The 26,903-nt window shown below is 39.9% G+C and overlaps 1 protein-coding gene across 1 annotated transcript in view; it reads left to right on the forward strand.

The window, feature by feature from the left end:
• The window catches only part of LOC120534680 (zinc finger protein 836-like), a 156,723-nt gene that overhangs the window by 88,900 nt on the left and 40,920 nt on the right, over positions 1–26,903 (forward strand). The window contains exon 5 of the mRNA XM_039762271.1: positions 23,344–23,751. Within this exon, the coding sequence (XP_039618205.1) occupies positions 23,344–23,751 (408 nt within the window). The remainder of the gene's footprint in view (positions 1–23,343; positions 23,752–26,903) is intronic.

The following is a 26,903-nucleotide window of genomic DNA, read 5'->3' on the forward strand; positions in this document are numbered from 1 at the left end:
AAATTAATAAATATTATTATTTATTGGGCTGGCGCCCTGCCCGGGGTTTGTTTCCTGTCTTGCGCTCTGTGTTGGCTGGGATTGGCTCCAGCAGACCCCCGTGACCCTATAGTTAGGATATAGCGGGTTGGATAATGGATGGATGGATTATTATTTGTCTGCTACATTTGGGCCTGCTGCAACTCAAACAAAAACTCAAAATTCACAGGTTGTTAATGTAGTTGTTAAACAGTGTGTGCGTCAAACTGGTGTGTCTGTGGCATCAACTCCTAATCCCCGATAAGAAGGACGAAGCAGACCAGAATTCATGTAGAAAGATCTCAATTAACTGCTGAACGTTGCAAAGGAAGGAATCATTGCAATAGCTTTGTAGAGCTAAATATTTATTTGCAGATAAATGTCTTTGTGGTTTCTGAAATAGAAAAAAAGTGCAATAAAAATGAACTCAAAAATTAAAGCCCACAGAACGCTAAAAACAGGTAATACCCAAAAGGTCAGTAGATGGCGGCAGACATTAACAGCGCGCTATGACGTGCCGTCGTTGACAAACTTGGTAATAAAAGTTAGCAAATGCGTTAGCACTGTACAGACTTGAACAAATCACTACTTAAACCAGCCATTACCAAGTCTGTTTTCTACAAGCTCTTATATATTAATAGAGAAATAACATTTCTGAACGTACTTTATACAGTTTAAAACGTTAAACTGAACACGTTAGTAAAACATCGTTAAGAGCTTTATCATTACTTGCAGAAACAATGTTATATTTCTAATAAAATTACCAACAAAGCGTATAAATTGCAATTAACAGACGCACACAAAGTCAACAAACAATTGAACAAATGCGGCAACGTGCAGCCTCCTGGAAGTACAGCGTTTCTGTGTATCGCACACAGAAATACCAAGTGCGCATGCTCACGCATAACCGGTGAGCGTGATGACGCAACAGACAGCGTGCTCAGACCTTTGTACAGTAGTGCTGCAATATTAACCTGTTATTTACCACGATTACAACTGTGAAAAGTGGGGACTACTGCAACCTATTGTGGACTTCAGCACTGTCTGGAATCAAAGTCTTCCAGTTACAGACCACCCTAAACAACAGATGAGAATGTGAATCAAGCACGGACACACATGGACTGAGCGCGAGAGCTTTGGAGAATCAGATACCTACACTGACATCGAATGCGCATTTTAGTAGTCTGCTCCCTAACAGCATCTTTTAGAAGAAAGTTTAAATTTAGTCTTCGCGGCAGCCTCTTTTGGCATTCACACCAAAGAGTTCAATCTTTGTCTCATCAGACCAGAGAATTTTGTCTCATGGTCTGAAAGTCCTTCAGGTGCCTTTTGGCAAACTCCAGGCGGGCTGCCATGTGCCTTTTACGAAGGAGTGGCTTCCGTCTGGCCACTCTACCATACAGGCCTGATTAGTGGATTGCTGCAGAGATGGTTGTCCTTCTGGAAGGTTCTCCTCTCTCTCTCTGGAAGTTGGAGTACGCACAGATTCCTGCATCTGGATTTTTCTGTGCGTAAGCACATTTCGGCTTTTGTGCTTACGCCATGTTATAGAGCGAGTTCTACGCACGGCGTTATACATGAGGCCCCAGGTCTCGCTGACTTACAGTATATAGATTCTTAGAAGAACGGCTCGTAGCTTCCCTGGATCCAATGTATGGCGCTTCCTATCCAAGCTATACCTTCAAAAGGGAAAAGGAAAAATATCCAGCGAAAGGCAGAATGAGAAAGGGCAACTTTGTCTCAAATTTTGCTGCTACCATTGAAAAGGGAAATAAAAAGGAGACAACTGAGCGTATACACGGTAAACAGTTTTTTCTGTGACAAAAAGCACGATCTTAATGACTGCAACGCAATTCAGACATTAACTTATGAAGGTAAAACTGTAGTGTTGAAAATTCAAGGGCTTATGCTTTAAATATCTAAAACAAGGACATCTTAGCAAAAATTGTGAAGAAAAAATTAAATATAGCATATGCTCTCGTTTTCATTCAGCTATTTTACATATACATAAAGAAAAGGACTCTGATGATAAAGCTAAATCCTTTAAAGAAGAGAGACCTCTAAATCGAAACAGAAAAGCACTTCTTCTACCAATGCACCCATAACACCGAAAGTGTCTTGTATGGCTACCGGGGCCGGAAATAGTGGCATAGCTGCGGTTCCAGTTAAAGTCAAATCCAAAGGGAATGAAAAATATATTGAAACATATGCTCTAATAGACCCATGTAGCACAGCCACATTTTGCACAGAGAGCTTAAGAGAACAATTAAACATCTCAGGAAGAAAATCACATCTGTATCTCAACACTCTAGACAATCCAGAAAAACCATTAACATGTAAAATCTTAACAGAATTACTGTCTGTAGGTTAGAAGAAAACACGTTTTATGACTTACCAGAGGTACGTACAGCAACTGTTATACCTGGAAATAAAGATAAAATTCCTACTCAAGAAGATATTATGAAATGGCCTTACCTTAAAGATGTGCACCTACCCCAAATAAACGCAGAAGTAGGTTTGTTAATAGGCACAGACTCTCGTAAACTCTTAGGGCCATGGGAAATGATACATAGTGAAGGAGATGGACCTTTTGCAACGAGAACAGTTCTAGGGTGGACTGTTACTTGCTATACAAAGGAGTCAGACAACGAAAGTGTAGAAAAATGTTCAGTCAATTGTGTGACAATAAAGGAAGTAGAACAAATGTTACTCCAGCAATACAATATCGACTTTCCAGAACGCAACTGTGAAGAAAAGGAGAAAATGTCACAGAAAGACATTATAGCCTCAGATACTGCAAGTCTAGTGAACGGACACTATCGCATTAATCTGCCCTTTAAAGATTCTTAAACTGCCAAACAATCATTGTGTTGTAAAACAACGTCCTATCGGACTTAAAAGGAAACTTACAAAGTACCCAACATTCCATGAGGATTATAAAGTGTTCATGAAAGACATTTTAGACAAAGGATATGCCATAAAGGTACCCACTGAACAGCGGACCCTTGAAAAAGAAAAAAATATGGTACATCCCTCATCGTGGAGTGTATCATCCAAAGAAAAACAAAATAAGAGTGGTGTTTGATTGTACAGCCACCTATCAAGGTTTTTCTCTAAGTGAACAGTTGCTGAAAGGACCTGATTTAACTAATACACTCATTGAAGTTCTTACAAGATTCAGAGAGGAACCAATTGCTCTCATGGTGGACATTAAATCAATGTTCTATCGAGTGAAAGTACCAGAAAAGGACAAGGATCTTCTTCGTTTTCTGTGGTGGCCTGAAGGTAATCTAAACAATGAGCTTGAGGAATACAAAATGACAGTTCATGTTCTTGGTGCTACTTCGTCGCCCAGTGGTGCCTCTTATGCCTTAAGAAGAACAGCAGAGGATGCAAGAGACACAGCTTCAGAGGAAGCAGTTAACACTGTACTGTTAAATAATTTTTATGTTGATGACTGTTTAAAGTCAGTTGCTACAGAAGAACAAGCCATAAAATTGGCCAAAGATCTTCAGGCCCTGTGCTTAAAGGTAGGATTTTATCTTACAAAATGGATAAGTAATAGCAGAGCAGTTTTGCTGTCAATCCCTGAAGAAGACAGGGCAATAAATCAAAAGGACTTGGACTTAAGCCATGATCTGTTACCAGTTGAAAGAGCTTTGGGTGTTCAATGGTGCACACAGACTGACAGTTTCAAGTTCCAGGTAAAGCTGCAAGATAAGCCTGCTACATGACGCGGCATTCTGTCAGTGGTCAGTTCAACATATGGCCCACTTAGATTTCTAGCGCCAGTCATACTGCCTGCCAAGCTTATTCTAAGAGAACTGTGTAAAGAAAAATATGCTTGGGATCAAGAAGTGGAAGCTAAGTACGTTCGGCAATGAAAAAAATGGATGGACGATTTACAGCTACTTGTGGATTACAATGTAGACAGATGCTTAATCCGCCTGGATTTGGTCAAATAATGACCGCACAAATGCATCATTTTGGAGATGCTTCAGAAAACGGGTATGGCACTGTTTCCTACCTCCTTCTGACTAACAAAGAAAATGAGAGACATTGTTCATTTCTAATGGGGAAATCAAGAGTGGCACCACTAAAATCTGTCACTATACCAAGGTTGGAACTTACAGCAGCAGTGGCTGCAGTCGAAATGGACAAAATGTTAAAACGAGAACTGCAGATTCCCCTGCAAGAGTCGATCTTTTGGACTGACAGCACCACAATACTAAGGTACATCGCAAATGAAAGTACACGCTACAAAACTTTTGTTGCCAACAGAATCGCAGTGATAAGAGAGTACGCAACCCTCGCAATGGAGGTACGTCGCATCTGCGCAAAATCCTGCGGATCAGGCATCAAGAGGTTCGACAATAGAAAGCTTCATCAAAAGTAAGACTTGGATACAAAGCCCGAATTTCCTACTACAGCCAGAGCACGAATGGCCTAAGAGACCGGATGAGGTGGTCATGTCTACTAGCGACGAACCGGAAATCAAAAGGTGTGTAGTAAATTTTGTAAGTGTAGAAGAAAAAACTGAATCGGTAAAAAGACTTTTAGAGTACTACTCAGAATGGTACAAATGAAAGAAAACAACAGCTTGGTTCCTTAAGTTCAAAGAAGTGCTAATGCGTTTGAAAGAAGAAAGAAAGGCGATTCAATATACAGTTAGCCAATCTGGACATAGCCCAGAAAGACAAAAGATGCTGATCGCGAAACATATGAAGGAATACAAATCAACAATGAGACTAAAGCCACTGTCTCTAGATGACTTGTCTAAAGCAGAAAATGAGCTTATTCGCCTAAGTAAAGTACAAGCTTACCCAGAAGAAGTTAAAGCACGAAGTAAAAATCGGCCTATAAAGAAAAGCAGTAAAATCATTAAACTGGACCCAGTTCTACAAGAAGGAATATTAAGAGTCGGAGGAAGACTCAGCAAATCAGCTATGCCAAAGCAAGCCAAGCACCCTGCAATTGTTCATAAAAACTCGCATATCGCTACACTCTTAATCAGACACCTTCACCAAAAGTATAGACACTGTGGACATAATTATTTTTTAGCAGAACTACGTCAAAAATACTGGATACCTCAAGCAAACGAGGCTATCAGAAAAATAATTTCGAAGTGCAGAAGATACAATGCGAAAGCAGGTCAGCAAAAAATGGCAGATTTGCCAGAAGATCTATAGCACCCAACAAAAAGCCTTTCACTAATGTTGGAGTTGATTATTTTGGACCCTTTTTTGTCAAAAGAGGACGAAGCTTAGTCAAAAGGTATGGAGTAATTTTCACCAGTTTAACAACTAGAGCCGCGCACATTGAGATTGCACACAATTTAGACACAGATTCCTGTATCCAAGCCATACTCAGATTTATGAGTAGAAGAGGCCGGGTTAAAATCATGCGCTCAGATAATGGAACAAATTTTGTTGGAGCAGAAAGAGAGCTACGAGAAGCCACAAAAAATTTGGAACACGAAAAAATCGGCAACGAAATGATGCGAAGAGAAATCAAATGGATTTTTAACCCACCATCAGCCTCTCATCAAGGCGGAGTTTGGGAAAGACAAATCAGAAGTATAAGAAAGATTTTAAATTCGACACTAAACACTCGATGATCAAAATCTTCATACAGTGATGTGCGAAGTGAAATCAATACTTAATAACAGACCCCTTACAGAGACATCTAACGACCCTAACGATCTGGAACCGCTCACACCCAATCAGTTATTGTTATTGGACACTCAACCAGAAATGCCACCTGAACTTGTTTAAAAAAACGAATCATATCCAAGAAGACGCTGGAAACAAATTAAATACATGGCTGATTTGTTTTGGAAAAGATGGACTAAAGAGTATTTGCCAATACTCCAGGAACGTCAAAAATGGCTTACACCAAAAAGAAACCTTGAACAAGGAGACATCGTCCTAATTGTGGATAAAGCTACACCTCGCAATTTCTGGGTAATGGGTCGAGTCATCAAGACAGTGCCAGATGCCAAAGGTGCAGTAAGAAGAGTTTGTGTGTAAACCAAAAACAGTACAGACCCGTGAAAAAACTATGCCTGATCCAGGAGGGATCAAATAATTGAAATGACTCATTTTTTCTTTGCATGCCTAATTTTAAAGCCTTTTAAATTTAGTGCTTGTGTTTATATATTAGAGTTTAAGTTTTAAAGTTTCTTAAATTTAGTATGTGTTTTTTTATAGTAGAAACTAAGTTTAAGCTTCTTAAGGTTTGTTTTAAGTTTGGTAAAGTAATGAAGGCACTTATTAAGTAAAGTAAAGTAATTGATTTCTTCCCTAGCAAAAACAATTAGATAGATAGATAGATAGATAGATAGATACTTTATTAATCCCAAGGGGAAATTCACATAATCAAGCAGCAGTATACTGATACAAAGAAACAATATTAAATTAAATAGTAACAAAAATGAAAAATGAATAAAATTAAATTAATTTAAAAAAATTAGGGGCCGGATGTGTAAGAGCCATTTTCCTAGTTCTATAAAATTCATGAATATTTTACTAGATGATAATGCATAATATGAGAGGTTCCTATAACACCCGCGAATAGAATTGTGTTGGTATTTTCCTGTCATTTTCTAACAGTTTTGAGTGAACGATGTTCTCCAGTTAGTGTCTAGCCTTGCCTTGGGCATACGGTTTTTACCCGTGTTCTTGTTTGTGCTCGTGTTCGTGCCTGGGCGCATGTCTATGTGCCAACGGCCTACGGGCCTTTTGAGTGTGAAGTAGCTCGTAAAATAAAAGATTTAAGTGTTGAACCGTTTATGTTTAAGGCATACAGAAGAAGAAATTAAGAACCTTTAAGTATAGAAAGAAATAAAGAACGTTTAAGTATAGAAATAACTAAAGTTTCTCAAGAAAAGCTAAGTTTATAGAAGATACATTTTTTCCCTTTTTTACCTTTATCCTACGTGTGTAACTATTTTTCTTTTTATTCTTGTGTGGATTATTTACCTTTAACTTTCACTAAATATTTTAAAACGAACTTTTGGACTGTGAGATTTCTTTGACACGCGTCTTACCCGTGCCTGACTTCGCCTTATGCATCGGCGGCTGCAATGTTGTTTTTCGGAATAGTAAAAGAGTGACACTCCGGGACAAGGACATGACTGCAGAAAAACCGAGTCGCATCTTTCAGGTAAAAATAAAAGCTTTGCTAACTTTGCTTCATTGATGTAGCAGTTCTTTAATGAGCGTTATTGTTGTTACTTACTGCGAAATAAATAAAGGGCGTTTTCTCGTTCTCGTTTCTTGCGTTTTTCTTTTCTGATGTGCGAAAGAAAAAAAGGAAAAAAGTAATTGTTTTGCATTTTTAATTTTTCACTTTGAAGTCTGTATCTTTTTTAAGTTATATTGTCTGAAACGATATTTCAAATACCAAAAAGTACATGGACCATTTTTTAAAGTATAAGGAAGTCTGAAAACTAAATCTAACTGAAAATTAGAAAATAAAAATGAAAACAAAACAATTTTTTAATTTTGATTTTCACCACACTAGTCTTTATAAATATTGCACGTGCGTGTGCAGCTGACGGTTTATTTATTAACTTATACTAAACCGCGCAGTCCCCCACATTAGAGACGAACGTTGATGTCGGCACTTGTGCGAGAAACCCTCGCTACCTGCTTCTGAAACTGTGGATTTCATTGGTCACTTTCACTTTTCATTCACCAATCAGCGTTCCGTTCTAGAGCCGAGAGCGAATAGGAAAGCCTCGTCACTTCTCAGACTCATTCTGAGGATTTCCGCTGAAAGCGAACAGCGGGCAACTTTCATTAAACATCACTGAAAAGGAGCTTAAATTTAAACACGACACTCGTTACTTTGAAAGAAAAAACTAAACAGTTTACAAATTTCAGATGTGGAGGATTTGTCAGGCTTGAATAGCAACTCCCATTCTTGAAATTCAGGCAGTAAATGAACTGGAAAAAATGTTATTTTTATACACTGTAAGAGTCAATCTTAAAAAGCTAATATTAATGTGAAATTCACATAAGTGAATATCAGTTTCTCATAGTTACTTAGATTATGGTATAGTGTTTAACTCCGGTAAATTAGTATGAAATTGAGCTCTCCTAGCTATATCTGTAAAACAGGCTGTTAAATAAGCCAGTTAGGAAATAGTCTCCCTTCTAGCATGGACTGTTGTTAGATCAGTTTACAAACAGCAGATTGGCATGCCGTCTTCTGACACGTAATATGACTGTACAAAGTTACAGAGAAATTAAACAAGATAATTAAGTCTTAAGAAAAAACTTTCTTTAAACAAGAACTTTCTTTGTAATATCTCTTTTTGTGCGAACTGTTTTGCTTTGAATTTTACTAAAAGGTTTAAAATGAAGATGTTTCTATTATGGATTTATTTGAAAACGTGTTACACTATTACCTGAACTGAAGTAAACTTAGAGCTGCAGACCTTTGGTAATTTTGGACAAACTCAGCTAAATTAAACTGCATCTGGCCCTGCAAGTGGTCTTCCAATTTGCAGGGAAAACCCGGGGGTTGATGGCAGGATTGGCAATCCAGCCACTGTAAAAACTTCACAAGGCTCCAAAACTGCAGACAGGACTCCTTTCTGTTCACTGCTGCCCCCGCCCATAGGGAGGCTGCTCACATTATAATTAGGATGAGGGAAGCCCTCAGGAGCCTCTCCCCCAGAAGTGTTGAATCTCCTGGGAAGCCAATGGGGTCAGGCCTGTTGGGGATCAGAACTGGTGTGGTGCTGAAGCATCACCCGCTGCACAGCAGCACTGGGGTCCCAATTTTCAGGCAGCTCATCCCGTCATGATGAGCATCTTCCTCTGCTGTTGGAGGAGCTTCGTAAATTCCACATTTCAGTGACAGCACTCTCTGAGGTGTGTAGACCTGAGACTGGCCAGATCTCTGCAGGAAGGTACACCTTTTATTGGCCTGGTCGCTCTGATGGCTGTCATACTCGGAGTAGCTGTTCCTAGCTCTTCACAGTGGTGTCCAGTGCCACTGCTTTCAACGAGTTTATTATGAGACTCAGATTACGGCATTCTCTGGGTGAATCGTCTGTTATCTGAGTGTATCCTCTGACCACGGTGAGTGATGTCTCAGTGAGGGAGACATTCTATTCACAACTTCGCTTGGTGGTTGATGGGTGCCCACGAGTTGACACTCCTCTGGTCATGGGTGACTTCAATGTGACCACTGGCACTGACAGGGCTCCATGAGTCTGGTGATCGTGGTAAAAGCAGTCCCATGTTCCTTGACTTTGCAAAAGGTCAGGGGCTGCAGATCACCTGATCCTTGTTCCAGCGCTCTGAGCCACATCGTTGGACTTGGTACTCCAATATGGTTGGTGTGGTTAAGGAGGTTGATCATATCCTCATTGGCAGAGGCTGGAGTCTCCTACAGAACTGCAGGGTCTACAGAACTTCTCAGTTTGTGAATTCCAACCACAGACTTGCTGTTGCTACTCTGAAGATCCATCTTAAGTCCAGTAGGATACCATCTACTAGGAGAATGAGGCTGGACTGATGAGTTTGCATGCAGTTTATGTGAGGACCTTGAAGACTTGGATGTGACTGACGATCCTAATGTGATGTGGCAGACCTTCTGTGACAATTGTATCTGGCCCCTTACCAAGATTATATAGGAGAGGGTGTGATTTATAGCAGATTACGTTCCCTTCACTGCTGGCTAGAAACCTGGTGTGCACATAAAAGCATAGCCTTTGTGAACAATTGAGATGATTTTTGGGAAAGGTCTGGATTCTTCAAGAAAGATGAGATTGCATAGGTGGTGAACCAGTTGAGGGTAGGGAAGTCTGCAGGGATCTGTGGTATCCGGGGTGAGCTTCTCCGTGTTGGTGGTATGGCTATCCTCCTGGCATTCCAAGTAATCCTTGCATCCATTTGTGGAAAGGTGATCACCTGGATTGTGGCAACTACAGAGGGATAACACTACTCTCTGTGCCGGGTAAGGTCTTTGCTAGGGTCATCCTCAATAGGATCTATGATCACTTGCTTACCCACCAGCGACCAGAGCAGTCTGGTTTTATGCCTAAGAAGTCTACTATTGATTGTATCCTGGCACTGAGGTTTTTCATCAAGTGCAAGCATGAATAGCGGCAGAGTTTCTTTGCAGCCTTTGTTGATTTTCGTAAAGCGTTCGACTCGGTTGATCGAGCTGCCCTTTGGGACATCCTGAGACTTTGCAGGATCCCCTCAAGGTTGTTGGATATCATGGCCGGCCTGTACACTGGTACTGCGAGTGCTGTGCAGAGTGGAGGCAGACCCTCTGTGTTTTTCCCAGTTGATTCTGGGGTTCATCAGTGGTGTGTTTTTGCTCCTACTCTGTTCAGTGCTTGCATGGACTGGGTGTTGGGCATGATCATCTGTTGGTGAAGAGTCAATGATCTTGACTTTGCTGACAATGCTGTGATCTTCGCGGAATCAATGGAGGCTCTGATCGGGGAGCTCGAGAGACTGAGTGAGGAGTCTGAGTGTCTGGGCTTTTGAGTGTCCTGATAAAAACCAAGATCCCGGCCTTTAATGGCCTCTTGGACATGGCTATCAGCAGTGTGTCTGTCTACAGAGAGAGTGTTGACTACATTGTGATGTTTGCTTACCTCAGAAGTGACATTCATGTCGCTGGTGACTCTTCCTATCAAGTCAGTAGAAGGATTGGGAGAGCATGGGGGTCATGAGGTTGCTGGAAAGGGGTGTGTGGTACTTCTAAAATCTTTGCAAAAGGACAAAGGTCCAAGTTTTGGTGATCCCTGTTTTGCAATATGACTGTGAGACATGGACGTTATCCAGTGACCTGAGATGAACACTGGACTCCTTCATTACTGTGCCATTTTGGAGAATCCTTGGGCACTGCTAGTCTGACTTCGTATTAAATGAACGGTTGCTTATGGAGTCCCGAATGAGGCACAATACCTGCATTGTGAAGAGGCATCAGTTATAGCACTATGGGCATGTGACACCCTTATTGTTGAATACCTGAGCGGCTGGACCAGACCAAGGGGATGCCCAGGTACCACCTGGCTGTGGCAGATAGATGGTCATTTCCAGAGGGTGGGACTGGACTGTGTGTCTTCTTTGGGGGTTGCCAACTGGGATCCTGAGCTGTTTCATTGTGTGGTGGGAGCGGCAATGCGCTGTACCAGTGCATGCCCCCTAACCTGACATGCAGCTACATACACAAAAGAAGGTGGGAATTTCAGTCATGTAACCTTAATTTCTTCATATATTGCTGGTTTATTGACGTTACCTTTGCAGTAAACATTAAGCAGATGTGTAGCAGGCAGTCAGTGTTATCATCTGTGCCGACGTTACATGAATATGTTTTGTTTTAATCAGTTTATTAGTGCTGTATGGTTCATGGATGGGCTGCCTGGTTAGTATGATGTCCCACAGCGCATTTCTGTCACACTATAATGATAAACTTTTCTATGTTAAGTTGTTCATCGAAAGCATGTGTAAGTGCCATTTGCTAGTTATTTAAGTTATATTAGTGCATTGTCTAAGGGAGGTTCTTATAACCCTCACAAACTGAATTGAATTGGTATATTCAAACTATATCTTGTCTCTCTGACTATTGATTATTAGTCTCAGTTAGTGACCTGCCTTGCGAGAGTAAGGCATGGAAGACACATGGTTATGAACTGTGCTTTAACATGCCCAATATTATGTAACGCAACGTGCTCTAATAAATAAAGCATCTTTACAAATAAAAACGACTGAAGTTTGACAAGAAAAGCTATGTTTAAAGAAGATACATTTTTTTCGCCTTTTATTCTATGTGTGTAACAACCTTTTTCTTTATTTTTGTGTGTATTGTTTGCTTTGAATTTTCACTTAATCTTTCAAAACGAACTTTTGCACAGAGATTTGTTTAGGCAAGCGTTTGACCCGTGCTTGATCCTGCCTTACTCACCTGTAGCTACATCATGGATGGACTGCAACAGCATTACCAGCAGCCATGCCCCAAGTAATTCAGAACTATGGAGGAATATTTCGGACAAAATGAAATAAATAAATAAATGCGTAAATAAATAAAAGTACTGTGAAATGTGAGCATAAATAAATAAATGTGTCATGAAATGACAGCCTTAATAAATAAATATGTCATGAAATGAGAGCATAAATAAATAAATGTGTCACGAAATATGTTTTTCGTTGCTTATTTATTTATTTCATTTTGTCCGTAACATTCCTGCAAACCGTCGTGAAATACGGCTTGAAATAAAACTGTCAGTTTCACTCATCAAAGTTGAGAGGGTGGGCTCTAACACGCCCTCTAGTTACTGATTGGTGAATCGATAGCACAAGAATTAATTAGAAAAATGCTTACTACTGCCGATGAAATGGATTCTGCCGAAGATATTACGTATTTCAGAGAGAGAATTGAAGATTTATCGGAAGAAATTACAATGTTGGCGGCCCTTTTAGAACTGAGTATTGGACCCTTGTTTTACGAGTAGAAAGTCAGTTCCATATTCACAGCTACTTTTTCAAACAACTGTACAGCTCTGATCAGTGGTAAAGTTGTTCAGTTCAAAATATTAGGTGGAGCTGCTTTGGGCATTCCATGTCAAAGTACCTAAACTAATAGAGCCGGTGCAGCTTACCGTATGTCAAACTGGCTCATTCGTCTTGTGATCGTCTTCTCTGATACATCATACAGATCTGCAATCTGTTGTACTTTTAAACCGCATAACAAAAGGTGTTCTATTGACTCAGCTGGAATGTCAAAGGATGGACGTCCAGAGCAGGGAACTGCATCACCTGAACTGGAGTGTAGTAGAGTCTGTTCCACCTGTTCTTCGATAATTTCAAAAACAGTTTCATCTATATCGGAGTCTAAAAGGGCCGCCAACATTGTAATTTCTTCCGATAAATCTTCAATTCTCTCTTTGAAATACGTAATATCTTCGGCAGAATCCATTTCATCGGCAGTAGTAAGCATTTTTCTAATTAATTCTTGTGCTATCGATTCACCAATCAGTAACTAGAGGGCGTGTTAGAGCCCACCCTCTCAACTTTGACGAGTGAAAGTGACAGTTTTATTTCAAGCCGTATTTCATGACGGTTTGCAGGAATGTTACGGACAAAATGAAATAAATAAATAAGCAACGAAAAACATATTTCGTGACACATTTATTTATTTATGCTCTAATTTCATGACATATTTATTTATTAAGGCTGTCATTTCATGACACATTTATTTATTTATGCTCACATTTCACAGTACTTTTATTTATTTACGCATTTATTTATTTATTTATTTCATTTTGTCCGAAATATTCCTCCATACAGAACAGATAAGCATGTAATCTGGATGGGAGACCATCTACGAAAAGTTTGAGTTGTTGAGGCCAGCTGGGGGCGCGAACACTGGACTGAAAGTGGATCCCAATACTCGGAGCGAATCCCGCTGAAGCTTCACGGCGCATGCTCGATATTTTAAAGCCGAGTTGAATTACGTCATCATGGAGCGACGGAATTTGAAGACGTGAGCAGTTTCTTCTTGTGAGTTTAGCTGCAGACAGGCAGTACACAAAACGATTTAGGATGTCATCAAATATTTGCAAGTGAACTGGGATTGTGAAGGATTTTCGAAAATATCTCATCCCTGACAGATAGAGGGTAAGTGCTCGCGGTTTATGGGCGACACTTTGTAGGTGTGTGAGTTTTCATTCGTTTTGCTCAGAGTTACTGCAATCAGAGGCGAGCCGCGCGGTCGTGTCCATCAACACATCCCGAACTTGAAACCCCCTGCTCCCCCAGGTGTCTTTACTGTTCATTGGTGTCTGTTCCTCCGGCTCGTTTCACGTTTACAAATCGCATTTCTACTTTAAATCGTCGTCTCCTCCTCCTTTCCGTGTATTCCTTCAGTCGCGTCCCTCCCAAATCGGCGAGCAGGAAAAGGCGGCCACTCCACACACACGGCGCTTCGATTTCTGCCTTCTTTCAATTCGCGGCGCCCAATTTAAAGATGATAGAAGGGTTGGTGACCAATCCAGTGTTGAAAAAGGTTTACTGTTGATCAGTAAAAGAGAGAAACGAGCTGAACAAACTGGAGAAGAGTCGAAGTGGATACGAGCTGAGAACGAGTACAGATGAACAGAGTGAGAGGGAATTGTAGTGCTGCCATGCTGTTGTTATAAATATAAAAATATAAATTGAGTGTTAATAACTGGCGAAGGTTAACGGTCATCATCAGTTTCTCCTTATATTAATATACACGGACTATCATTCTGAAATCTATAGACAATACATTTACTGTACTTAGATGAAGCAGTGTGTGTTTTATGTTAAATATATAACATATGTCAATCTTATTTCAGTGCTGAAGTTCAATCTAGTAATGCCTTCTAATAAGTATTAGATAAGTTAATGGAGATGTTTGGTAGTGTTACAGCCTTACCGCTCTAGCAGAATAAATCTGAATCTAGGCCTGTTTATGGTTTGCAGTGCTCATGTGTGTCCAATGGTGGTGTTTTTTCTTTTCCATCTCTCTATATCAGGGGTGTCAAACTCTAGTCCTGGAGGGCCGCAAAGGCGGCAGGTTTTCATTCTAACCATCTTCTTAATTAGTGACCAATTTTGGCTGCTAATTACTTCTCTTAATTAACTTGATCCAGGCCCCTTAGTTGTTTCTTTTTCCTTGATTAGCAGCCAAACAATAATGAGACAAAAGACAAGCCACCACATCACACAGTATCTGAAAATAAAGAAAGGTGACGGTCTCAGTAAGGTTGATCTCTCAACTCACCAAAACACTTTGACGATGTTCTTATGATAAACAGAAAATCAACAGTTTTGGAAATGTCAGCTGTGGCAGAACGAGAGCAGCAACAAGCCGTGGAATTAAATAACGAATTTAATTAACAGCAAGAATTGGCTTCTAATTAAGAAACTGGTTGGAGTTTGAAGCCCCAGTTTAGCTGGCCATCTGTTGGCTCGTTTCACATCTCATTTCTGTTTGGCTGCCATTTTAATGAGGAAACGAATCAATTCAGACGACTGAATCCTTCTAACAGGGCTATTAAAATGTGAATTAGCAGTGAAAGCAGGTCACTGATTAAGAAAAGGGTTAGAATTAAAACCTGTAAACCGCTGCGGCCCTCCAGGCCTGGAGTCCGACACCCCTGGTCTATATAGATGTCTTTTTCTTCTGTTTGCTTTCTCCTGGACCGTGGTTGTGAGGTGAACACTGAGTCCCATATTGTGGCCGAGTCCAGCCAGGCTTTGTGGGTCTCCACCAGGCACTTTTAGGTGAACATCAATGTCAGGCCTGTTTTCACGAATCCCATACCAAATTGCGCATAAGAGAGGCAAATGCATTGCATTTTATTACAACTTGCATTACAAAATATCTTCTGATAGATGGTACACAGCAAATGTTAGCGGCCATTTCTATGTTGGTTACTTAAATTACAACTCTTCTCGCACAGCTAGTATATACGATATGTAAAATGACAAAGCGTCTAGCGTCCATCCATGCTGGCACATAATGTCGTTTGCAGTTCACAGCTAGTTGTGAATGTCCAATGAAGGAAGGCAATAAGAAGCGCCATATTTGAAATAGATGGACTTACCACTGTATGCCTGTCTACAGAAACAGGCACTTTGCTATGCTAGTGTAGGTACACATGGTGAATACAACTACACACAGTTAATAAAAGTAACTTAATATAAACAGACAAAAGAAAGCATTCAGATTCTTTGAGATGTGAATTACAAATGAAATCAGTAAACAGAAGTTCACACCCAAACTAATGCTCATATACCAAAGGTATGAAACAAAGTGGCACCAAAATAAAACTTCAAATGTTACCAGCAAGTGACGAGCCACCGTAGTTTAAAAGCCAGTGAAATGGCAGCCGACAACAACCACGACTGCAAGGAAGAAACGGAAAACGCATCCCTCTGTGATTATCACGTTGTAGCATAGCAGGCCTACCAGTCCAGTGTTTGCAGAGAAGATCACCTCAGCAGCTTTAAATATCAAGCAGCAAGACGCCGCCCTAAAAAGCTTATGTTTCTTCACTGTTTCTGTATTTTATTTTGCTACGTGTTACAGGAAGTCATAAAGTGTTTTCAATAGTAATTTCAATTACAAAATCGTTACCTGATAGCGTACAGCATTGTTGAGCTTACCTGTGTACTTCACACAAACATGCACACTAATGATTCTGTTAAATGATTAGTTTATTGTTGTTTTATTTTATGCAGAACTCTTCAGTGGACTCTTCTCTACGTATTTAAAAGCGTTGTTAGTCGTCATATTTGGGGAAATTGGAATTTTCTGAGAACGACTTCTTATCAATTGAAGACCGTGACATGGAGGCTTCTTCAGTCTGAGCACTCACTGTCGGATGTTTTCTCAAACATTTTATACTTGAGTAACAATTGATAACTCTACTTTGTATCCACTAAGTTGTCACGGTAATTCAATTAATGTATTTTAAGTTACATCAATACATTAAACAAATCGGGTGGCTTGCCATATTACATTATTAATATTAAACACTGATAGAGTCCACCCCTGTAATGGCGGTGCATTGAAGGATGTCATAGAAGATCGACTTACAGTGGGTATAGAAAAGAATCCCACCCCCCTTCAAAACATTCACATTTTGATGCTTTTTAGCCTGAAATGACGATACTCACAAAATAATTATTTCTCCAGCTGTATTTAGTCAATGCATCTTATAACAGCCAAGTGGAACATATAATACCAACAGTTCAGAAAAACAAAACCGATTCAGTGGGATCAATCAATCAATCAATCAATCAACATTTATTTATATAGCACATATTCATACAAAAAAATGTAGCTCAAAGTGCTTTACAAAATGAATAGAGAAATAGAAGACACAATAAAAGATAAACATAAGTCAACATTAATTAACATAGAATAAGTAAGGTCCGATGGCCAGGGTGGACAGAAAAAACTCCAAAGGCTGGAGAAAAAAAATAAAATCTGCAGGGGTTCCAGACCACGAGACCGTCCAGTCCCCTCTGGGCAATCTACCTAACATAAGTCAAACAGTCCTCTTTGTATTTAGGGTTTTCATGGAAGTACCTGATGATGATGGTCACGTAGACTTCTGGCTTTCAGTCCATCAATGTTGGTGCATCATGATGCTTTGAGTAGGTGGTGGTGGCGCAGGCCACCGGAAAAAGAAACAGAAGAGAGAGTAGGGGTCAGTATGGATTTTGGAGCCACTGTGAATAGTTATTATGAAGAATTGAACATACAGAGTATCAGGATTAAGTCAAAGTGAAGTTATAAAAAGGCCATGTTAAAGTAATGTGTTTTCAGCAGTGTTTTAGAGTGCTCTGGGATAGTAAAAGGATCCCAAACCCCCCCATGTCAGTACTTTGCGGGACCACCTTTTCGCTTTAATTACAGAATTGAGTCTGTTGGTCTCCTTCTCTACCAACTTTGCACATCTCGACTTATATATTTATTTTATATTTGCCCACTCATCGTCACAGAGCTGCTCAAGCTCAGTCAGATTGGATGGTGACCACTAGACTGCAGTCCTCACGTCCTGCCACAGATCTTCAGTAGGGTTTAAGTCTCGGCCATGCAAGGACATTGCCCTTTTCCCTCCTTCATCCACGGTGTGGCTGACTTTGCTGTGTTCTTTGGGTCTTTGTCGTGTTAGAAGGTGAACCTTCTTCACATTAACAGCTTTAAACAGGTTTTCCTCAAGAATTTAACAGCATTTTTCCCCTCTACCTTCACAAGAGGCCCAGTCTGTACTGCACCGACCCTCCAAACCCCCCAAACATGCTTTACTGTAGATTTGGTGTTCTTTGGATGGCGAGCTCTATTGGTTTTTCGCCAGTTGTACCATTTGAGTTCATTTCATTTGGGTCTCATCTAAACTTAACACCTTTTTTTTAGTTTGCCCTCGGAAACTTCAAGGTACGTTTCAGCAGAGCTCAATTTTGATTTAATGTGGCCTTTCTTTGAGGAGTGGCTTTTTGCTTGCAACCCTCCCAGACAAGCCACATTTGTGGAGCATCTGTGAGTTTGTTGTCAGATACACACAATGACCACACTTTGCCATAAAGTCCTGTAATTGCTTCAAAGTTGCCATCTTGTTAGCTTCTCTGACCAGTGTCCTCCTCGTTCTTCCATCCATTTTAGAGGGTTGTCCTGCTCCAGGAGGGTCCTAGTGGTACCAAACACTTTCCACTTCTTGATTATAAACTTCACTGTGCACTCCTAGGGATTGATAAAGCCTTTGAGATGTTTTATTTTTCTATCCATCTCCTGACTTGTGCCTGTGCACAACTTTATCCCTGAGATCTTCTGACTGTGCCTGACCATCCAGAGTTGATTGTTGGCTTTCAGTTGCACTTCCAAGCACTGGGATGCCACAGGAATAGCTGAACGAATCGGGATGATTACAGCTGATCACCGGTGGGAGCCAATTAGCTTGGTGTGCGATGGAGAAGGAGATTAGTTACACCTGATTGAGTCTACGAGGATTTATTAGGAGGGGCTGATTCTTTAACCATCTCAGTGATTCTGTTGCTATTGAATCTTTTCACTTAGCTGTTATAAGTTGTATTGAGTAAATACAGCTGGAGAAATGTATTTAGCGTGTGTCTTCATTTCAGGCTGCCGAGTAACAAAATGTGAATATTTTGACGGGTGTGATTCTTTTCTACTGTAGCTCTGTTACAGTTAATCAGAACAAACCACTTTGTAATAACAGATTTTCTCAATCCCTTTCTTCCCACTACACATTTCAGTTGATTGGCTCAGAAGGTAATCGGGTGAGTTGCTCCATTTTTATGCTTTTTTTTTTTTTTCTTTATCACTCACGATGCAAAGGTTTTAGTCCAACCTGCACCAAGAAAGTTGAAGATAAGCATCATCAGAGACACATGTAAATCGAAGCTAGCAAATCCATTATTTCACCTTCTTGTCATCTTCTGTTGCAGGCTGCGTGTTCTACCAGATTTACGTGCCTCTTTTATTCTCCCCATCTTGCCGTGCGTTTTGTTTCTTAACACAATCCTGAGACCCTCCTTGTATAAACCTTTCTCAATATAACTAACAACACAATTCTGGGACCCAAACAGTACGTTTGTGTTTCATCCAAATAGTGAATACTGCTGATGGGGTTGATTCCGTCATTAAGGTCAGCAGTATTCACTGTTTGAATTAAATACACGCGTACTGTTTGGGTCAGAGAATTGTGTTGGGAAGACAGGCAAGACCCCACTTAGGGGAGGTCTGCACCAGGGATCTTCTTGATGTCCTTAAATCTTTGACCTGATTATAGATGTGTTGAGTCACGGGATTAAAGATCAATCCACCTAGTGTGTGTTTATTGCTGTTGACATTATGTAATGCTGGGCGGTATACCAGTTCATACCAAAAACCGTTTTTTATTTTTGTTATTATATGGATTTTTCAACACCGGTTTAAATAGCCTAAACAACGTTCAGAACGTGGCACTGCGGGAAACTGTTTAAAAGGGGGGACCTTTTCTACTGCTACACCGCTAAACACACATCTAACGGAGTACATACGTAAGTGGCGGTACTGAACGGTGAAAATGGACAGAGAACATTCAGAAACTGAAGCTGTAGCAGGCGATAAAGTTGAACATGATGACGCAGACCTTTTGCTGAAAAAAGGAGTCAAGTCTGTTGTCTGGAGATGCTTTGGTTTTAAAAGGTCGGAGATGGACCATTATGTTCAAATGTGAATACTGTTTCTATACTACTGGATAATACTGCAAGCCAAGTTGTACTTGTTTCATTTTTTTCAATTCAGTGTAGTGTACCTGGGTACTGTGTAATAGTGCGACGACATGTTGACTTTATTCTCGACAATTCTATTTGATTCTCGCCATTTATGTAGAGATTAACGTCGACATTTTGACTTTATCCTCGAAATTGGTCATTAAAGTCGAACATCGTAAACTAAACTTCATCGTAAAATGAATATTTAATCTACTAGATTTTCTCAAACCCCGTCATTCTCGTCGTTTATGTCGAGATTAGAGTCAACCTTTTTGACTTTACTCTCGTAATTTGTCATTTAAGTAGTACATCATAATCTAAAGTTCATCTTAAAATGAATATTTAATTAATCTACTAGATTTTCTCAAACTCCATCATAAGTTATGTAGCACATGAAATGCTTTGTGTTAAGTGTTCCCCAAGGAATCGCTACGCGCTTCTTAAACTGACTTCCTCTTGCGCTAAGAGGAGGCACTGACAGTGATTGCCGCACAGAATCCATTCACTTCATGATATTCCTGCTCCTAAAACATTTAGAATGCTAAGATAAATAATTGATATCATTTTCATGATGAAATGCATTAAAGCATGTGTTAATGATGTGGGGGCACGGTGGCATGGAGGTTTCACTGCTGCCTCTCAGCAAGGGGGTCCCGGGTGTTCCCTGCCTTGAATTTGCATGTTTTTTTCTGGTGGGTTTACTTGGTGTGCTTCAGTTTCCTTTCAAAGTCATGTAGGATGTGGGGTTTTGTTCTGCTGTATTAACCCTGGGGTATGTGTGTGCGCTCTTATTCACCCCACGATGTGCTGGCATCTCGTTCAGGATTTGCTCCTGCCTCGCAGACAATGCTTGCTGGAATGGGCGCAACCCTGAATGGATGGCATAATTAAATATGCATAACAAAGATTTTGTTTTAGTTCTGAACACTCTGTAGTCTAAGTTCATAACTAGTTTTAATTTCAGAAAGACGTTTATCGTGTGGTGATTGGTTATGTGGAGAAAGAAAAAGAAAGGATAGCAACTGGAGGTTTGGTACGTCAGACAGAGACAACACTCCTGCCGTAGAAGAACATCAATTGAATTCTGTGTTCGTGTCTCCGACCACCAGATCACAAACCCAACATTTACACAATATTTAAGTTAAACCTGTGCGATACCCATTCATACATCCAGTTTTTTGGAGCCTCGTAACACCCGCCATAAAGTTCTCTACACTGAACGTACACCTGGGGACCCCTTACTGCGAGGGAGCAGCACTACCACCACACCAGCATGTATGTTTAATACCTGCTTTAATGCATTTCATCATGAAAATGATATCAAGTATTTATCTTAGCATTCTAAATTTTCAGAGAGAAGGAATATCATGAAGTGAATGGATTCTGTGCGGCGATCGCTGCCAGCGCCTCCTCTTAGTGTAGAGGAAGTCAGTTTAAGAAGCGCTCAGTGATTAACAACTGGCTCGGGGAACACAACACAAAGCATTTAATGTGCTACATTAACTTATGACGGGGTTTGAGAAAATCTAGTAAATGAAACATTGATTTTAGGATGAATTATAGTTTATGACATTCTTCTTTAATTATAAAATAAACGGCGAAAATAAAGTGGAAATGTTGACCTTAATCTCGATATATAGTTTTGTTTTTTTTTTCTTTTTTTCTTCACTGTGGCTCTAATACACTTCCATTGGACTATACCACGAATAGCATTATAAATGCAAATTGCAGGTTTATTATTTATCTATATAGCTTAGCTTGAAGCAAGGTCCATATTAATGCAGTTTGCCTAAAAGATGGTTCAGTTGGTAAAGATGTCATCACCAAGTTGCACTTGTTTTATTTTATTTTAATTTGGTGAATACTGGGTAATGCACCTGGGCTTGAAGTAATAGTATTATTTATTATTTATAGTATTGTTATTATTTTTTTAGTTTAAATATTATGCAGTTTAATGATGGTACAGTTGTTTAAAACTTCACTTTAACGTGTCAGTGGACAGAGATTGTTAACATTAACAGAAAGTGTAGTTGGTTTACACATAATATTTACTATTTGTTCCTTTTCTAAGGAAAACTTTTAACTTTTGACAAGCACCTCTGGATATTTTATGAAGTCTAAATTCCTCTTTGGATGGTTGAATATATGTTGTCAAAATTTTAATTTAAGTTGTTTGCAAAATTTGTTCAATAAAAAGGTTCTGTATTTTGATTGCAACTGTCATGCTATGTGATTCCTTCTCCATTAGTGCCACCCCCTTGAAAACTATCACTTTATGGGGCCATGCAAACCTGCATTAATACTTGTGTGCACATTAAATTGTTTTTTTGTACAATGTACAATTCTCATATGTTATTCTTAGCCAGTCTACTGCAGTAATTGTGGTGGAAAATGTGGTTAACATCCACTCACGCATGGGGGAAAAAATACCATCGAATACCGTGAAACCGGGATAATTTAGAAAAATACCGTGATATAGAATTTTGGTCATGCCGCCCAGTACTAACATTGTGTTGTATAAAACCAGAAAAGAGGAGATCAGAAGAATGAAGAAGAGCTTTGGAAGATAGAGGGTGGAAGAAAATACAAGATATGGAGGTTTAACTCAGGATTCAGATGTTTGCCTGCAAGGAGAGCAGTTGAAAAGATGGGATATGTTTAAATGTCTAGGATGAGTGGTAGCCCAAGGTGTAGAATTAGATACAGAGATAAGTCCTAGGGTTCAGTGTGGATGGAGCACATGGAAGAAAGTAGCAGGAGTGTTGTGTGATTGAAGAAGAAGGTGAAGGTTAAACTTAAGGCAGAGGTAAGATCAGCAATAAGGTATAGAGCTGAGACATGGTGGGCAGTAAAGGGAGCTCAGAAGAAGAAGTGAGTTGTGGCAGAATTGACAATGTTAAGATGGATGTGTGGAGTTGCAATAAAGGACAGAATAAGAAATTAGACCATCAGGTGTGCAACAAAAATGGGAGAGAAATCTACTAATGTACAGGAAAAAAAAGGATGAAGTGGTATGGGCATGTGATGAGGAGAGACAATAAATATGTGTGCAAAAGAGTGATGGGAATGGAAATACATGGGAAGAGAGAGGGAGGACAAAATGGAAGTGGATGAATGAAGTAAGATAAGATCAGAAGGAAAAGGGTCTGACTTTGGGGCAGGACTAAGCTGCTTGGAGAAGGCTGATTAAACACCTCAGCATCACATACAAGTGGGAAAAGATGAAGAGGAAAAGAAGAGAACACTGCTGACCCCCAACTGTGTGGGGTGGTGGTCTCCACTTTGTTAGGACATTCACTCCAAATTTATTTGCCATCTGAAGAATTGATATGCAGAGAGTTACTGTTGCTGTTAATATATTTTAAAATGCCTATCTTGATGTAAACCTTAACTGAGTGGGTGCTGTGAAATGAAATGCAAATATCATTAAATCTGAATGTTGCACTTTTAATAGAATTAAATCCTTTTTCTTTTTTCACAGAGAGATAGAAAAAGCTGCTCTTCAGATTACAGATGAATGTAAAAAAGGAGACGTGAAAAGCTGCCATAAATACCAGAGAAAAAATGGCTGTAAGTATTAAGAAGGAGGAGTGTGAGTGGGAGTCCATCCACCCTCAACAAGAGAGTCTCTGCATTAAGCAGGAGGAGGAGGAGGACTGTGAGACAGGGTTAGGGAGCATTAAAGAAGAGGCTGAAGAGACGTCTGTCAGCATTGAGACAAACATTTGTAAAAGTGTGCAGAATGTCAAGGAAGAGGACCATCAGTGTGGGGGTGAAGATGGAGCAGAGACCGGGTTAGTCTCACCTCACAGCAGACCCTGTGCATCATCAGAGCCTTCTGTCCTTGTGAAGTCTGAATCATCACAGCCTGACACAAAGAGGACTGAAGACCCTTCATCCGTTAGAATTCAGAAAGATCAGCGGCCACCTACAAATCAGGCTAAAAAAAGTAAGTGAAACATAAAAGTAAGAGTTAGTTTTAGGGTTGGGGGATTATGGGCCTGAAAGGGAGGTCTTTTATGAGAAACACTGAAATGCAGTTAAAGGTGTGTTGTTACATTGTGTATTTAATGTCCTTTGAGAGTTCATCTATGTTAATGTTGTAAGGTTTGGCATCTTGCTGCTCTCACATTGTAGCTGTAAATTTGTTCAAACACTCCAAGCCTGTCCTCAGTAAAAAGTGTTACACAAAAGTAGAATTGTAAGGAAAAGTTGGAGAAGTCTTTGAAATTCCATGAATTTCTGCATTAATTTCTCATAACAGTGTAGTCCCATGTGTGTGTGTGTGTATGTGTATATATATATATATATATATATATATATATATATATATATATATAAAATACATACACTCACCTAAAGGATTATTAGGACCACCATACTAATACGCTGTTTGACCCCCTTTCGCCTTCAGAACTGCCTTAATTCTACGTGGCATTGATTCAACAAGGTGCTGAAAGCATTCTTTACAAATGTTGGCCCATATTGATAGGATAGCATCTTGCAGTTGATGGAGATTTGTGGGATGCACATCCAGGGAACGAAGCTCCCATTCCACCACATCCCAAAGATGCTCTATTGGGTTGAGATCTGGTGACTGAGGGGGCCATTTTAGTACAGTGAACTCATTGTCATGTTCAAGAAACCAATTTGAAATGATTCGAGCTTTGTGACATGGTGCATTATCCTGCTGGAAGTAGCCATCAGAGGATGGGTCCATGGTGGTCATGAAGGGATGGACATGGTCAGAAACAATGCTCAGGTAGCCTGTGGCATTTAAACGATGCCCAATTGGCACTAAGGGGCCTAAAGTGTGCCAAGAAAACATCCTCCACACCATTACACCACCACCACCAGCCTGCACAGTGGTAAAAAGGCATGATGGCTCCATGTTCTCATTCTGTTTATGCCAAATTCTGACTCTACCATTTGAATGTCTCAACAGAAATCGAGACTCATCAGACCAGGCAACATTTTTCCAGTCTTCAACTGTTCAATTTTCGTGAGCTTGTGCAAATTGTAGCCTCTTTTTCCTGTTTGTAGTGAGATGAGTGGTACCCGGTGGGGTCTTCTGCTGTTGTAGCCCATCCGCCTCAAGGTTTTGCGTGTTGTGGCTTCACAAATGCTTTGCTGCATACCTCGGTTGTAACGAGTGGTTATTTCAGTCAAAGTTGCTCTTCTATCAGCTTGAATCAGTCGGCCCATTCTCCTCTGACCTCTAGCATCAACTAGGCATTTTCGGCCACAGGACTGCCGCATACTGGATGTTTTTCCCTTTTCACACCATTCTTTGTAAACCCTAGAAATGGTTTTGCGTGAAAATCTAAATGTTGTTAAATGTGATGCATGTTAAGCTTTCTGGCCTATAGTTGTTTGGATCTGCCCTGTCACCCTTTTTATATAATGGGATGATATTTGCCATTTTCCAGTCCTTTGGAATCTCTCCAGTGCGCAGTCACTTCCTAAAAATATGTGTCAAGGGTTTATATCTGTACTCACTAGCCTCCTTAAGAACACAAGGATAAATATTATCTGGGCCTGGTGATTTGTTTGATTTCATCTTATTTAATCTGAGCAGCACTTCTCCCTCTACAATTTCCAAATCCCTCAGTACCTCCTTAGTAGTTGTTTACCTCTGGCAGGTTATCCACTTGTTCACTTGTAAACACCTCAGAAAAATGTAAGTTTAGGGCATCTGCTATTTCATTGTCTGTATCTTTTAATTCCCCTTTACTATTCCTGATGAACTTGACCTCCTCCTTAACTGTTCTTTTACTACTAAAATACTGAAAGAATCTCTTGGGGTCTTCTTTCGCCTTATCTGCTATATTCCTCTCCAACTGTCTTTTAGCCTCTCTGATATCCTTCTTAATGGTTGCCCTCATTTTCTCATACGCGCTCACGGTTCTCTTTGCAGTCATTAGTCTTATATGCCTTATACAGCAGTTTTTTCCTTTGCAACTTCTTTTTAAATCTTTATTAATCCACTCGTGGAGTTTTTTAGTTTCCTATTACTTCCAAATTTAGGTATGTATCTGTCCTGCATTACATGTAAAACATTTTAAACCTGTTCCACTGCTCCTCGACTGTCTCCACATTTAAAAGCTTATCCCAGTCTATCCTACTTAGACTTTGTGCATCTGCTCAAAATTAGCCCTACTAAAGTTCAACTTAACAATTTTAGTCTTTGCATCTGTACTCTTACAAAATACTGAGAATTGTATTACATTATGGTCACTTGACCCTAGTGGTTCAATCACCTCTACACCCTCAATTCTATCCTGATTATTACAGAATACTAAATCCAGACAGGCTTCACCCCTTGTTGGTGCTTTAACATGCTGTGTTAAAAACAGTCGCTGATTACTTCTAAAACTCCTGCTCTTGTGCTCCTCCATCTGTAAGGTTATCCCAGTTAATATTTGGATAATTAAAGTCCCCATGACTATAATATCCCCTGTAAACTTGCCTTTTGATATTACTAAAAGATGTGTGTTGAAATTACTGTCTGAATTGGGTGGTCTATAACACACTCCTAAAATGAGACCTTTTCCCTAATATTTTCCAGGTGAAGCCACATGTCCTCACTAAGATGGGGCTCATCATCCAACTGAAGATGACTTACATTTAATTCCTGTTTGGCATAAACAGCAACCCCACCTCCTTTTCTGTTCTGTCTATCCTTCCTAAAAATGTGTATCCCTCTATGTTACACTCATCCCCATCTTTGTTATTTAGCCAGGTTTCCGTTATTGCTATAATATCATAATTATGCTCTGCTACATACAACTCCAACTCACTTACCTTATTTTTGATACTTCTAGCATTAAGGCAAGCTATTTTTAATGTGTTAATCCTTCTACTTTACGTGTTTGCTTAAAATTTACATTACTATGCATTTTTATTTCTACACCATTGTTTGTTCTTCCATGTATAGATCTAAATCTGGCCTGCCCCCATTCCCTAGTTTAAACAATCCTCGACTAGCCTACACATACGCCTCCCCAATACATTGGTGCCCCTCCGTTCAGATGTAACCCGTCACGGCGAACAGGTCCCATCTGTTCCAAAAGGAGTCCCAATGCCCCATAAACCTATACC

This window comes from Polypterus senegalus, chromosome 8 (assembly GCF_016835505.1).
Source record: "Polypterus senegalus isolate Bchr_013 chromosome 8, ASM1683550v1, whole genome shotgun sequence".
Taxonomy (NCBI): Eukaryota; Metazoa; Chordata; class Cladistia; order Polypteriformes; family Polypteridae; genus Polypterus; species Polypterus senegalus.